Source organism: Gymnodraco acuticeps, unplaced genomic scaffold (genome assembly GCF_902827175.1).
Source record: "Gymnodraco acuticeps unplaced genomic scaffold, fGymAcu1.1, whole genome shotgun sequence".
In the NCBI taxonomy this organism is placed as follows: Eukaryota; Metazoa; Chordata; class Actinopteri; order Perciformes; family Bathydraconidae; genus Gymnodraco; species Gymnodraco acuticeps.
In genome coordinates this window covers 803,726-820,456 of record NW_022990722.1, presented here as the reverse complement: position 1 = coordinate 820,456, position 16,731 = coordinate 803,726, and the positions used below count along the sequence as shown (strand labels likewise).

The 16,731-nt window shown below is 40.1% G+C and overlaps 1 protein-coding gene across 1 annotated transcript in view; it reads right to left on the bottom strand.

Annotated features, from left to right (window-relative positions):
- rps6ka1 (ribosomal protein S6 kinase a, polypeptide 1) overlaps nucleotides 1–15,694 on the bottom strand; it is a 50,133-nt gene extending 34,439 nt beyond the window's left edge. The window contains exons 1-2 of the mRNA XM_034231718.1: nucleotides 15,065–15,694; nucleotides 7,733–7,777 (exon numbers count right to left, since the gene is read on the bottom strand). Coding sequence (XP_034087609.1) covers nucleotides 7,733–7,777; nucleotides 15,065–15,127 — 108 coding nt within the window. The 5' untranslated portion in view covers nucleotides 15,128–15,694. The remainder of the gene's footprint in view (nucleotides 1–7,732; nucleotides 7,778–15,064) is intronic.
- Between the last annotated feature and the right edge of the window lie 1,037 nt (nucleotides 15,695–16,731).

Here is a 16,731-nt window from a genome sequence, read left to right as displayed (position 1 = left end):
AAACACTGACAGATAAGGAACTGAGTGCTTTACCTCTCTGGAATAGGTATATATATATATATATATATATATATGTATGTATGTATGTATGTGTGTGTGTGTGTGTGTGTGTGTGTGTGTGTGTGTGTGGGTGTGTGTGGGTGTGTGTGGGTGTGTGTGTATTTAGAGAGTATGTGGGAGGTGGTGGGTAACACCACATGAATCAAATGCAAGGTCATGTTTGTAGAAGCAAGCAAGAGCAGTTGCCATGCCTACAACATGCATGTGCACACAGAGAGACTTATGGTTGCACAAAGACCTGCCGCAAGGCTTTTGAGCCTGACTCGCCAACCCTACTCTGCTCTACGGTAGCCCAGAGGTCAAAACAGCTTGTCATATAAACTGCAATCCTTGCCTACACGCTCACCACTGGTAAATATTTAATCAGTCCTGGAAACACTCAACACCAAGGCAGCGCTTAGCCCTCCTTCTGATTAACACACACTTGAACAGGAAGGCAAAGATGCACTGCCCTGTGGAAGCCTGTGTCTTGATCCACGGATATACAGAGATTAGCCAGAGGTAAGTTGGATCAAGATTCACAGAGAGCTACAGTGTGTGTGTCTGCAACTTCCTCTTTTTTGGTTTCCTTTCTTCAGTCAAAAAGCACTGAACTGTTTGACTGTGTTTGTGTGCACTGACTGGAGGGAGAACTATCCTAGTACCGTTTTCTCTCCTCTCTGTACTCCAAACCTGCAGTCCTCCTATGCAGTTTGCCCCCTCTCCCCTCCCGCTCCTGACACGCTCTTTACAATTCCCTCGTCTCCCCCCTCCGTTGTGCCCTCCCGTCACTCGGTCAGTAAAGCGTGAATACACCTCGCTCAGCACCTTGCTGCAGTAAAAAAGTCATTATCTACATTAGGGAGTACAAAAAATGTCAGTGACATCAATGGAAAACACATTACGTCTCCGCCTTCTGCCTGCAGGCTGGTTGGGCTGGTCATGTTTATGTGTGGGAATCAAACCAGCAGAAGCACACAAACACACACAAAGCAAAACTGCATACTGTGCATATTATTGACCACATACTGATCTATTGTTAACACCACTCCGTCAAGGTTGAATGACGCTGTAGTTTTTGTGACATTCAATTTAAGAAGTTTTGAATATGCAACCCTCACCTTCGTGTTTGACAAGGCAATCTCACTCCCACAGGTGCAACGACTTGGCAAGTTTCTGTCATTTTTCAAGCGAATGTGACACCCAGTTGTTGGTTCCAGCTTCTCAAATGTAACGATGTGCTCATCTTACAAAACTGTGTTCGAGACACAAGCACTTTGAATAGAGATTTAGACATTCTATTGACTTAACGGTTAAGGAGAAAATAATTGTCAGATTTATTCATAATGAATATATTCCTAACTTGCAGCTCTACTCACAACAAGATCCATTAAGTAGCTATAATAAAGCTTTCAATCATACCTTCATCAGCATAGAGAATTTGCTGAATAATCAGGGAACTTAAAATGATCTTTAATACTGTTATACTTTACTCTTTATAAGGCATCATTAAAAAGGCCACCTTAAGTTAACCTCATCCCGAGATGCTTTTTTAATTCACCTAATGTTGTCTAGAAAGGTAATCGTGTAGTAAAAAGTGTGTAGTATTTATTTTAATAATTAGAGGAAATCGTAAAAAACCCAAAGAAACCTTTGAAACCTCATCAGTCCATATGCTCCGGTTGTTCCAAACAGTGATATTTTAGACAATGAAAAGGATAAAATAGAAATGCTCAACAGTGAGAAAGACTCACATTTTGCCAAAACCATTGCCGTCCTAATCCTCATGCACGACCACACTGAGCCCAGAAACTGTGACGTCCCTCTGATACATCCAGGGACACTTTTTGTCAAGACGGCTTTGGTTTGCTCCTTCATATATGATTATAATGAATAGTGGCTGCCGTGTGCTCCCCTAACAACTTCAAAAATCATGTTCTCAGTGTGTGTCCTCCATTTACAGGTACATAGGACATTTTGGATGATCTAATTACAATCCTGTTTTCCTTTTGTCAGGCTGGCTGTCAGCTGCTCTGGTGTGAAACCATGACAACCAATCTACCTTTGGGAATATTACAATCACTTTAGGCCAGAGAATAATAGCTAAAAGATAGAATAAAAAGTACAAAATATACTATCTGTAACAATATGTATTAAAGTATCAGGCCTGAAAGACCTCTTCTTGTCATTGTTAACCAAGCATATATATTATTATGGTTATTATCTTAAATTAAAGATGCATAATTGGGTTAAGTATAAAAAGTTCAATATCATCTGAATCGTAACTATGGCCAGTCAGGAACTTCTTAAAGTGGTTGCCAAGTTTTGATTGCCATATTTAAAAAATGCCTATAAATATTTTCTTAATCACTGCCAAATGTTCTCAGTCTTAGTTTAACATATGATATGTCTGTATGAATTTGTCATTGGTTTGAAGTGCGCATGGCTCAGTTAAAAATAGAGTTGGTCAGTCCTAGCAAGAATTAGGATTTCGCAACATTTCATCAAAATGTAATGACAGTTAGTGGGTTGTTTGCTAATTTCCCACCCCATTTTCTATCAAATCAGAACAAAGCACACCTACACACATTGCTGATAAAGAAGATACAATGAGTTTAAGAGGGTTATATAAATTCTTAATAATTCATGACAGAGGATGTTTTTCTTCCCAAAAGTCTCTTCTCATCTCTGTCACAAGTCATTCATTTAGACCAACTAACTGACTCAGCTTCACTAACAAAGCAAAAACACAATTAACAAGAGAGACTATTGTCACTTCATTTAGAAGGCAGGCACGTATTTGGCTGGGTTAATTACAACAGGGCTGAATGAATCACCTCCTGCGAGCCTCATCAGGTCTGTAGTCAGTCAGATTTGAGCAGATGCTAATCTGGAGTTGAATTGATGAGCAACAGCAGCTCTGTGCCTCCTCTGATTTTCTCTTCCTTTTATCAGCTCAATGTAAATGATCTGCTTCCTTGAAAGAGGAAACTTGTCTCCTATCTGATGGTGGTGTATTTTTAAACTCTGAAACGTCTACTTCTGTTTCTTCGGGGTTGGCTGTCTTGAGTTTTTTCACTACCCACACATGAATTATTCTCTAATGTTGTTGAAAAGGGATTGTTAAATCCACACTTATCATCCTAATAAGATCAATTCTGCTAGAGAAAATCAATCAGAAGTCCTTATTGGATTACTAACAAATCAAGTATTTAATGTAAAAAGTAAATGTCAAACTTCCTGAGGAGTCAAAGTCAATGTTGCAAATATCTCAAAAAAGACAATATTCCATTGATAATTATGTTAAAAAACTGAGAAAACCAGCAAATATTAACAATGGAAAGGTTGTAACAAGATATCTATTGCTGTTTTGCTTAAGAAACACATTTTTTAAAAACTGTTGCTATCAGCACCCTGATTGAATATCACTCCAAGAATTTCAAAATAATGTTTTTGGCCTGATTCATGTTATCAAGTAAGGTGACTTTTGCCTCCTTGGCGGACACATTTTCACTTCCCTGCAGTCACGTGGTAGACAGCCGGAGTCTCTCACTCTGTCTCAGATATATGTCTCTGCCTTCCTGTACTGTAGCACATATATCTTGAATACTGTCTTATCCATTGTTTTAGTTTTTTGGAACAAATCTGTCTCCCTGGTATCCTCAAGGGCATGGAGGTTGATGTGATTTGTTGATAGAAATAGGCCCATTTCCACACTTTTGTGAGAGCAGACCACTGCAAGGCAGGCTTATTGCCAGAGAGAAAATTGCTGGGTAATATCATTGCACTGTGATGAGACGGATCAGATGATTGTCCTCTCGGGTTACCGTTTCTGCTGGCTGATCACATCAATTCAATACACATAACAAGAGGCAATTTGCTGCCAACCGCTACTGCAAAATCTAAGTTATTCTCAAGTTTTTATCTCTTTTAAAAAATTGCACAGATATGATGAGCCAAACAGAGAAATAAGTAATAAAATGGAGAAATAGTTAATGAAGTCGTTTAACTTCTAATACAGGACTTTTACTAGTGCTGAGGATTTACAATTTCTCAGTTTTATTCCAAGGTGAATTAAATGTCTTTACATTTTGGGCAAAAAAAGTAGCAAACATATTGTGCTCTGAGGCATTGGTTTCAAAAATGTTTGAGTGGTGATTATAAATAAATATCTCCCTTTAAACCTTCTGACAAGTGCGAAGAGTAAGTATTCGGGCTGTGCGATTATGGCAAAAATCATAATCACGAATATTTTGGTTAATGATTGATATCACGGTTATTAAATACGATTATTCATTGACTTTGAAAATATCCATTTATTGAACTTTAAAATAAATACAAATAATAATTTGAACAGTATTTTTTTAACTGTTGATTACCCTGAACGTATAATTCAACTGAAAAACCAATACAAAAATAAATAATACATTTAAATAAATAATATCAAAATAATATATACCAATAAACAAGATCAACAAATATTTTGGAGCGCACTTCCGCAAGCTACTAAACATATATTAATATGATAAATAAAAATAAATTAGACCAAAATAAATGATATAAAATATGTTACAGTGCACTGTCACAACCTAGCAAAGCAAAAATAATCGTTTTTTCGATTATGTTGTTTTCGTAATTGTGGCAGGCAAAAATCGTAATTGCGATTAAAATACGATTAATTGCACAGCCCTAGTAAGTATCTTAATATTATTTTTAGAAACTTCAGGAAAATGTAGTTTGTTCTTATTTCTTCTTACTATAATCATTTAACAAAACCCCTTTTGTTAATCATCTAATTAGGCTCAATGACATAAAACAAAAAATAATAATCTCCTGTATGAATGATGACCCTTAGTTAAAGCCCTAGGCAGCTTTCTACATTGTTTCATTCCATTTGTTTGTGTTGTCTATCATAAAGCAGATGACAAAAGAGTCTAAAGAAGAAAGACAGGGTCACTGAGTTGACCATGTGAACAGTAGTCTGACATGGTGCCAACCTACTGCCTCAGGTTAATGGCTCAGTGAAACCATGGGAGGACAAAGGTGGCACTACAAACCAAGTAATACGCTTTTGAGTGTTCACCTTTTTCTACAGCATGTAAAAAGCCAGAGAGAAAGATAGAAGTGTCAAAAACCAGAAGATGGCTCATTAGTGGTGCAACACACACACACACACACACACACACACACACACACACACACACACACACACACACACACACACACACACACACACACACACACACACACACACACACACACACACACACACACAACACACACACACACACACACACACACACACACACACACACACACCACACACACACACACACACACACACACACACACACACACACACACACACACACACACACACACACACACACACACACACACACACACACAGCTGAGGACAATCAATTCACTGTTTTGAAGCCCATTTCAGGTTCAAACGTTAGAAAGGGCAGGCACTCTGTCCCTCCCTTCAATCGTTACCTCTCTCCCCTCTCTCCCCCTCAGTTCCCCCCATTAGGTCTGCTGGAGCCAGGTAACTCCCATGGCTAGAGTAGATAACAGCCGCCATTATCAAATTCCCAGCATTTAAACAGCAGCTCGGCATCGATCACCGTATAGCGCACGGTTACAACTGCTTCGCCCGCATGGTGCCACAACGGTCTGGTGATCCGATGCATCACTGTGCCAGACTTTTCTTTCTTTTTTTAGACTTGTTCTCATTGAATGCATGTCAAAATGCATCATCATATTATGCTCCCTTGCTCCATCTATCCTTTTGTTTGTGAAACATGAGCTAGCTCTCTTGTAGAATCACAGGCACTAAATCCCTAAACCCCTTTTGAAGGTCATCTTAATTAACAAGATTACACAACCAATCAGATTGCTGCGATAGTCCTCAATCAATTAGCTAAACATGTAACGCATGTCATTACAGCGCTAACCAGGCCTGTGCGATGATTGAATATAATCGACTTTTAGCAGAGCCATATTGTGAAGATATGATTAGGGATGTACAAATCCAATATTCTTGTATCAGCGCCAATACTGACCCTAGCATCCGGACTAAAACCACCAGACTCGGACAGTTTCATCCCACAGGCAATAAGACTGTTAAACACCTGAACAGTTGAAACAACATCCCTAATATTCATCTGGCTGCTACTTAAAAATTATTTTAAAATTATTTATCTATATATCCTATTTCAATAACTTGCATATAGACTCTTATTGCACTATTTCACTTTCTTTAAACAATTTTTCTTTTTGTATTACTATTTACTTGCACTATATTTTTTCTGTTTATCTGTGTTTTGTGTTGCTCTGTTGGAGAAGCCTGTGACACAAGATTTTCATCGGCATAACTACACTGTAGCTATGTTCGTATGAGTCATGTTCATATTTACTCTTATACATTTGAAGTCAAATAAAGAACCTTGAACCTATTCAGCGGATCGGTTATCTGCCATGATGTGACCAATTTCTTTTTCACATTTATCATGACAAGCTGCTAACTCTGTTTTTATTGACAGTGTCCAGCATTATATTATCCTACACAAAAAGGATCCTATAGACCTCACATTGCACAGGGGACTTTTTCGGGAAAATTGGTTTTAAAATAAAATAAAAAATGGTACTGAAAAAATTACCATTACAAGGATATCAAAATTGGTATAGAGTTAATGCTGTTAAACAATAAGTAATACAAACTCATATAAGCAATGGAAGTACTTTGTTTTTAACATTGATTTTTGCTTTCATTAGGCATTTAATATATGTTTAGACATTGATACTGTGATATTGATCTCAACCATACTGTCGATTCTCCTAAGTCATCAGAAATCAGATATTAATGGCTTTGATCAACAAAGTGTGCCGACTCCTTTTACTGAAACACTTATTTCTCATCCAGCGCACTCAACTCTCTCTCAGTCACCACACATTGTTCTGAGCTGGAAGAAAGGAGGACCTCGCTCTTCAGATTCTATCACCCTACAGAGGGAGGGCAGATACAATTTAAAAAAAAAGAGGCTAAGCGAGAAGGTAGAGTTCCTTGTCCTCTGTTACATGGCGGGACAGTAATGGTCTACAGGAGGAAGCAGGATCCCGTTTCAGAGCAGGACAATAAAGCCCAGAGGCCAGCCAGGAGGCAGGAAAGGGCTGACTCGGTGATTTTCAGTGTGTGTTTTTGTATTTGCAAGCTTGCGTGTATTTTCCTCTGTATGTTAACAGGACAGCTGAGGACATGCAGAACACTATGGCCCCGTCATATTGACCCAGACACATTACTATACACAGTGGCTGTCGCTCGATCAGCCTTACTGAGACAGGAGTCAACACATTAAACTCCAGCCAGCTAATTGCCCTCTGAGGGCTATCGATTCATCTGCTAAATGAATAACTATACGCACAGATTAGCGCAAACATGTGCATGACGTCTTTCTTTTTCTTCCTTTGGCAGTGATGACTCAAAATGAAGATCACACACAAATTTGCCCTTTAATGGAATGTTGCCTTCTGCTGCTTTCCTCCATAGAAAAGCACAACAGCCAAAGAATGCTATGCGGTGCGTCTTCGATGTAATGTATTGCATGTTACGCTGTTGAATATTGAGTCACATTTGTCTGTCTGAGTGTGTGTCTTCTGTGAGTATGTGTGTTCCAGAGATGCCATGTACCTTGACAGCAGGCGTGACTCCATCCTCAGCAGTGCTCTGCCCATTCTGTTGAGAAAGCAAATGTGAGAAACAGTCAGAGTGTGTGACAGAGACAATATCACGTGTGTGTGTGTGTGAGACACACAGAAAGAGCGAGAGAGAGATACAAGAGAATATTTGCAAGACTGTGTGGGTGGTCCACTGTTTCCAGCACTTTGCTCTTCTGCTGGCAAACCTAATAATCTAAGGCCGACACACAAATGCACATCGTTCCCCAGTAGGTACGGCTTGCAAAACAAAGGGTAATCATTGTTATTTGTAAAACAAAGGCCGGCTAAAGGCTATTTTAGAAAACCAACATGTTATTATATGGTAGAAATGGGTGGCTAACTTTGATTTTATGTTACAGAATTAGATGTGTATATGGTTCTGTTGCACACACAGCCAGATAGGACAAGGAAAATGGTAAGCAGAAGAAAGTGGTGATTTTGTTAGATATGATATAATTGTTTAAAAGTAGGGGCCATCATGATGACAATTTGATTCACAATAAGTAAGGTGGGAGTAATCGTGTGGGGAATGGATTGTAGTAATTTACACTTGGGACAAAGGAAAGGTTTGTTTTCCCTCTGGACTCCTGGCCATTTAGCCAAAGAGATTGCTTCTTTGTGTAAACTGTTTAAACTAAGATAGGATCCAGGAAAGCAGCCCTGAAACCATCCAAACAACCTATTAAAAGTCAAATGCAATTTTTGGTTCAATGTTTCAAATCATGACTTGTATTATCAGCATTAGCATAGTACCTATTTACAAACAATACCAAAAAAAATAGAAATTCATATTTACTCTTATACATCTGAAATATACTTGGGGGGGTGGTGGTAGTGGGGGGGTGGTGGTAGTGGGGGGGGGGGGGGGGGGGGTTGAGGTGACGTGCAACAACATTAACATCAACCTTTCTGTTGGTCGCTTGTTAGCAGTCCCTTCACGCGATGGCAGAGCGAACAGGTACAGGCAGGGCCTATAATGATAGCCCTATAGTTTAAATCTACTACCCACACATCAACATATGGAAATGGATACTATTTAAAAAATAAATGTATTTAGGAACCTATCCATGTGATTTTTAGTGGAGGTCGACCTCAAATCCTCTAGGGGGGTCCAGGGGCATGCCCCCCCGGTAAGATTTTATTTTGGAGTTAAATGCATCAATCTGGTGCATTTTGAGGGGAAAATAAAGAGACTAGATCTATGGAAACACCTATATTAAACAGAACTACACATTTCAATAATCATAAAATCATGGCCATAACCAATAACATACCATTTCCAATATGAAAAAAACACTGAAACTTGTTTATTAATTTATTTTTGGTTCATTTATAGTTGGGAGTGTGTCTGTGCTCCTGAATCAGCCTCTCCTGTCTCCCTCCTCTCCCCCTGCTCCTCTTTGAGGCAGCAGCAAAGACTAGTTTTCTCTCAACAAGTTTTAAAAGTGTATCTTACCTTTTTTCACCTAGTTAACTTTTTATTTATTTATTCATGCATATTTTACTAATCACATCACATTTCATTTAGCTGACGCTTTTATCCAAAGCGACTTATAATGACCGATTACAGGGACATTCTCTCTGGAGTAACTAAGGGCTAAGTGCCTTACTCAAGGGCACACTAGTGGTGGTGTTCCTGGCGGGATTTGAACTCACAGCCTTCCGATCTTCAGCCCACCTCACTATCCATTAGACCAATCACTACCCTCTCAAATGGAAATATGTGTTTACATAAATGGTGACCACACCGTTTGAGACCCACTGAGAACTTAGACTAAGTTAACTATCTAAACACTCAGAGAGTCCTTTACCTCACCTGAGCTGAGGTTCTCCCGAGCTTGAATGACACACAGAGACCAATCAAGGGCTTTGATTTATGATCTGTATGACAGTGGCCATGTCGGCAGTCCACATCATGTGGACAGCCAGTCACCCTGTGTGAGGCAGGCCACTTAACAGGCCAGAAGGAGGCGAGATCAGAGCAAGGGAGCGAGGGATCATTGTCCACAAGTTAATCGATCGCAGATGACGTCGTGGTCAATGACGAATAAAATAAATAAATACCTAAATGGGTCGCGAAATATACTTGGGCGGCCGTTAATATACCTGGACGGCCCGCCCAAGTATAGTCTATGTGTGGGAAACCCTGACTACGATACAATATCCTTAAACACACAGTCTGACTAATCCCTGTTAATAGTACATTGACCTTAACATGAACATAAATATATTGGATGACAACTGATCCCTAACAATTGTCAAATAAATCAAAGTCAAATGATCTGGCCAAGTGTGAGAACATCGTAAAAAACTACCAAACCCCTTTTTCTGTTTTCACTTTGTTTTCCCATTATAGAGGGGCGACCCTGATGTTCACTTCCTTCCTCCAAGCCCTTTTCCCTCAAGACTGCACAAAATATAACAGGCAGTCCACACAATGACAAGCAGTGGCCATAACAATCAAACACAAAACAGAAGGCTATACAGCAGTGCAAGACATAAAGGAAGCCCAGGCAATGACAAGGAAGCGGCTTTGATAAGCTCGTGTATACTCAAAAGGGGAAAACCTCGCTCGGGCAGTTTTATAAACAAATAGTTCATCTGGTTGGACTTTAATCATGATCTCAAGAGAGGTAATTACATTTGGGAAAACTGTGCCAGCAATAAAAGCTATAATGTGAGGTGACAGGAGAAATGGAAACAATTAAGCGGCCAAGTGCATTTCGAAGTCATGCACAGATGTGTCTTAGGTGTAGTCATTTCAAAGGAGAGGAAGCCCAGGTTGTAACAATGGGCCTTGCAGATCAATTCAATCTCAAATCGAAATCTTCCCAAATCAGTCCACATAATTACTCTTCCCTTCCTCTCTACTTATATGCCATCAGTCAGGGGTGTGTGATAGCCTTTCTTTAACTCAGTGCTGTGAAGCCAATGGTGTGAATCTTAAATGTGTAAGTGACACTGTCTGAGTGTCTGTGTGTGTGGTCAACAATTCATTCCCGGCGTTACTGCTCAACACATTTCAACCTCATTAGCTTTGCATGGTTGACCCAAGTGGCCCAGTTAATGGTGCTTTCGCTCCCTTGGGCTTCCTGAATGAGAGCACAGGCATGCACAGCCCCATACATATCAAGACGAATCAGTTAATAAACAACCGTGACTTAGAAAACAACCCAAGAAGTGCATGAACTATACTGTGCAGATACACGTATAGAAATAAGCGATACAATATGCACACAATTTACTGGAAGACATTTCAGGCCACAAGCATGCTGTAAAAAGATGTATAGACCAACGTATTAAACCTGACAGAGCCAGACGGAAAACCTTTTAATTTCTCACAGGACTCCTATATGATTAGGTAAGGTAAACAATCTCAGAGCGCTGACGCTGTGTGTGTGTGTTTGATAGATAAATCTGTGTTTTAACAGCATGATTAGAGCAGCAATGCCGTTGTAACTAGGCAACTAAGAAATACAATAACCATTCCTTTGTCTGTGCATGTACTATCTGTGTACACTTCTTGTAATCTCACCCGCCAGTGAGAACTGACAGCAGGTCAATGCCAGAAAATAAACGAGCGGTATTTCTAGCAGTCTAGTTTAATATCTGCAAAAAGGCTCGTTCCCAACATAGGCAAACCCACCGGTTAACTTTTAACTCTGAAGTTCAAAAGAAAGACTTTTTTTTTTATCAGGGCTGCCATCAGGCAAAGGTTTTTGTTATCACATGCCCACTCAGCCCTGCTCCACTCCCACAGCTCTGCTCAGGTGTTCAACACGTCACACCCAGATTAGCTGCAGCTAAACCTTTACCTGCATGCACGCACACAAAAGAGAAAAAGCACAAATGTGAACTACACAGCTTGCACACACTCACATAGGTACTAAAGTGTGCACTGCTGACCACGCCTGGTTTGCAAACATGGCACACATTCCTTATGTCAACCCTACTTTCTCCTCTACAAGGCTTGTTACCTAATAGCCGAAAAATGAAAAGCAATCTTTCTCCTCTGCCATCAAGGCGTGTACAATCCTGCTCCTAACGTCTTGGCTTGTGCTGTCTCTCTTTGAGGCAACTTTTTCCTTTTAGTTGGCTAGGTCTCTTCTCTTCTGACAATAGATGTATATGACTTTAAGCCACAATTGGTGGACTTGGGTCTAGATACCAATCGATTGAAAATGTTATACGGCTGAGATTTCACATAGAATTTCAAGTTGAAAAGCTAAGTGGCCAGTTCAGTTCAAAGCGATAAAAAGAGAGGCTGAAAGGAAAAATAATGCATTAGGAATTAATATAATAGAAAAAATTCATCAGTGGCCATCAAACACAATCAAATTGAACAAAACACAGGTTGTGGACAGAGACAAGCTAAAAAGGTATCATCAAGATACAAAAACAAGCAGAAATCAAAGATGAAGTTCAAGTGTTTGCTTTGTTTGTTTACCCATCTATGCTCTTATCAAAGCCACTAGAATCCTTTCACAGAAACAATCATTTGACCTCACAGAACAATGGTTGTTAGTCTACTGCTGCCTCAATGGTGAGTCAGTTTGTGTCAATGTGCGTTATTGGTGCTTTCTATAGGTTTCACAAAAGTCCCTCGATAACAAAACAAAAAAATCAGATCAGGAGCGCTAGACCAGCATCCTCAACCGCCATCTATTGTAGGTAATACACTGACTATGGATAAACATAGGGTACTGGTCCACTTTTAAAACATTTAAACTTTCCATTTACAGGATTTGGATCCATTAATATTTTGGAGGAAATCTGAAACAACTAAACACTGACAGAAGCATGATTCAGATATTTTGCAGGAACTTTACTAACGTGCATGACCAATGCAGGTGGTAGTGACTCAACTGGGACAGGATGGTGATGATTTGTTGAAGTGCTTTTATCAGAAATTATTCACTGAGAAGTTAATTCATAACAGATATGGTTTGATGATGAATAAAAGGGCTCGATCCATCTAATTTGAATAGCTCTATTCATTGAACGCTTGTTTTGCACCAGATTCAACTACAAAAGCCACTATATTAAATGTTCCCTTCATGACACCTTTCAAACAAAAGCACTTGCACAAAGAGTGATTGGGAAACAAACCCATCAGCTGCCAAAACACAACAACACACTTTCTGTTTGAATAAATGCAGAAGAGAATGGTTTCTTTGATGGATTATGTATCTTCTGTCCTTTATTTTCCAAATCTGCCAAAAGTTTGTCTCAGTGTCTGTCCCATCTGTCTGTATGACAAGCAGACCCTCGGCTGTGCCACCCGCTTGACTCTCCCAACATGTTCGCTAGCACGCCTCCAGACTCAGTCGCGCTCTCTCTGCTCAATCAATCTGAGCCCTGAGCCGTCTCTCTCCGCCATCAGGAACCCAAGGGTGCAGCTGGCTGGTAGGTTGGTGACAGAGATAAATGGCACAGATCCCACATTGACTGGCTGTGACTGGTGCATTCAAATCAATTACAGATACTGGATTTTGGTGGACATGGGCAGCCAAAAGTAATCCCTCCTTATAATATATATATATATATATATAGGCTGATAACTATACTCTATCTTTAGCAATGAGCTCACACACTGGTTACCAAAGATGTGTGACCATTACACATTCCCAAGGCAGGGTATTTCTTACAGTAATAAACCTGCACTCTTCACAGCTCCGCAACACCATCTGTTCAGCTGTTATACGTTACTCAGCCAACTCATATGCTGAAGAATTCTGTAAATAGTAGAGTTTGTGAACAAAAAAACTGAACAACAGTGTTGTAAAACTGCTTCTTTCTGCACTATTTGAAGGTTGACTCATTCATTATAAAAGCACTGGTAATAACATCGGACTGATCTTCAATTAACTGTGTTTGCAAGAGCACAATAAAGAATATATTGCAAGTTCCCCAATAGTGGAAGTGCTCCACTGATTAATTGCATAGCGTAATGAGTACTTGTCTTTCATGAATTAGGCCTCACATGTTATGAGAAAACTCAGTTTTTATTACATTCTTGGAAATGATTTCCTCAGCTTCGTCATCAAACCAGAGAGGTTATCGAGACAGAGAGATGGGAAAATAAGCCTAATTTATAATCAGACTGATCTCTTGTACAGCTGATTGAGGACAATGTGATTGTGTGCTGAGCTGCTTATCAGTGAGATCAGACATACAAAACATTGCCATGACAGCTCGCTTCACCTGCTTTGTCTAATGACTAATTCAATTGAGGATTTCCTTAGCTGACCCTACGGATATTGTATTCGAAACGAGGAAAACGGATTATATTGGAAACCTGTGTAGCCAAATGTGAAACCGATTGCATCTGCGCAGCCACTATCTGCTCATCATTACCATCATTTGATAGATGCATATTCACTAAGCAACCAGCCTGTTCAAGAGCCAATTGAAGAGTTCATGAATAATAATGCCATCAGAATAAAAGGGGTCTGGATACACAAGCATCACACATCTCTATTGCTTCCCTTACCCTAAAAGCTCTGGAAAACATTCAATCTTTCCATGCTCAACAGTGTCATCCTCTACCTGTTGTCTAGTATTCAGACACAAAGCAGTGTTTCACCTCTGCTGAGGATACACACACTGCCACAGCATGAGACTGGTGGCACAAGAGTGGGTGTTAAAGAAACTGTACATCTTTAGAATAAGAACAAGGAAAAAGAGTAATTCTGCAACACATTACTTTCACTTAAAGTAGACATAGCAAACGAAGAGCTTGCATGTACCCATTTTTTAAGTTTGTGATACATGTGTGAGAATACTTTTGAGATTTCCTTTAGTTCACACATAGGTTGTTTTTCTCTCTGCTGATGGAGCTTTAAGATGGAGTTGGGCTAAAGCTCCAGTGAAAGCCCACACATTTAAGTATTTCAGAATTTAACTCTGTAATCTACTTTGGGTGCCAATAGAAAACTCTTACATGAAGAGGTTACAATTAAACTTTCCCTAAGATAGTCAGGACTGCCAGTAAAAAAGAGGAAAGTCTCCAAAGTGTGGGATTCAAGTGTAATGGACAAACTATTTATGGGATCATGTCTTGCATTTCTAATGTAAAACCCTTAACATACATTATTAATTATGAATTGAGTCTATTTCCCCCAGCTAAGTATGAAGGCTATAGTTTGAATAACTTTTTCCAGAAAGTGGCAACACCTTGAATCGAGGGCTAAGGTGCTCACACCTTGTGCGCCATTTTACCTGAACCAATCAAACTCAATTGAATAAACTGGTCAAACAATGCATGCAAAAAATAGCGTCGACATATTTCACCTCTCATTACCTCCGTTTCGAGCTGCACTAGTTCCATGGTGGGCCATGGCTCCGCGATCTGAGCGAGAGGCATTTTCGCAGGATTCTCAGTTTCCCAGTGGCAATTCGGTCGGTGCCGCGCTCCTGTCAACTGCAGTGTTCACCAAGAAGCTCCTTCCTCAGGTCGAAAGTCCAGGTGGAGTGGGGTTATCAGCACTTTGCTCTCTGATTTGAAAAGGAGGCGAGCATGCAGACGCTGCACGCGCAACCAAGTCTTTACAAACAATTGTAATCCCTGGGTTTGACTCCGGTGGCTGCTGGCCACTTGTTTGTATCTATCGAAAGTGATAATCCAGTTGAAAACACCATGAACCAAACAAATACCCTCTTGTCCGTTCAGGTACGCGCGTTGGCTACACTCAGGATTTTTGGTTTGACAAGCGGGAGAGCAAAGCCAGGCTGCAGTGCGGTCCGGATAGACCCGTGCGGGAGGCTCGTGCCACCTGAAGGAATTAACCAGAGTCCGTGCTGTTTTGGCAAATCGACACCGTATCAGATCTTCACGGCTTCCTCCCCTTGTGATTTCTCCCAGGTCCCAACAGTGTGCGATGCGATGCGCGCAGAGACCTCAGTGTGGCTCTGTAGTACGAGCAGACTCCAACTCGAGCTGTGATTGGCAGACTCCTGCAGGATTTTAGCCAGCCCCCTCTTCTACTAGATCCGCCTAGGTCTGATCGTGCCATCATCTGGTGGAGAGATGAACTGCAAATACGTAATGCAGACAGGAGCTTGCTATTAATGAAAGGCCTGATTTCTCTCATAGGCTACTTGTGATACATTGATTGAAAATTGTGATATTTTGACGTTTGCCTTTCCCAAACTACAATACTTTTCTTCAATATACAAATAGTGCACAGTAAGTGTAGACCTACACCACCACTTCCTCTAGGTCTAAAAACAACACACATTGTTGCAAATAATTACATAATAGATTACACAAGAAATAACATGTCTAGTATCCGGGTCGTGACCAGTGCTGTTATTCTGTTCGGACATCACATTGATGAAGCACACTTTTCATTGACAAGAACTCTTTTAATGGTCCTTGAAGTATTCAGTGATATAATACAGCCCTCCACTCTCCCAACACTTCTCTGCTTCATTCACTGCCGAGTGGATTTTTCCTAGCTTCGGTTACTATTGGCAACTGCAGAGCATCAAACCACCGTGGATGGGAAGGACACAATTTTTAATTCAAATTAGGCTAATGTAGGCATTGCACGTCATGAAATCATAAAATAACAATTAATCAGTATGATGTTGGGACCTGTCTTTTGGTGGATTTGTTGGTAAACGACTTTAAACACAAAATAAAGCTGCATTGAGGAAGCCTATTTATTCTAAAACCTACTGTACACATACCAGTCTGAGCTCTGTGACAGGTTAAACAATTCTGAACTGGAGACGAAAACCTTTTACTATCTTTTATAATTGCATATCATGTTCTTGACGCGTCTGTGGCTTTTGGACTTTGCTTCCAAGCTGTTAACATGCAACACCTTGTCTTTTGCACCTATCCATGCATCCGTTTCTAAATAGGACATGTCAGTATTCCGGCACATATAACATGCTTACAGTACATGATTCATATTTTTGAAGTGATGCTACAGATTTATTTTAATGCCTGCTTGTTGGCAC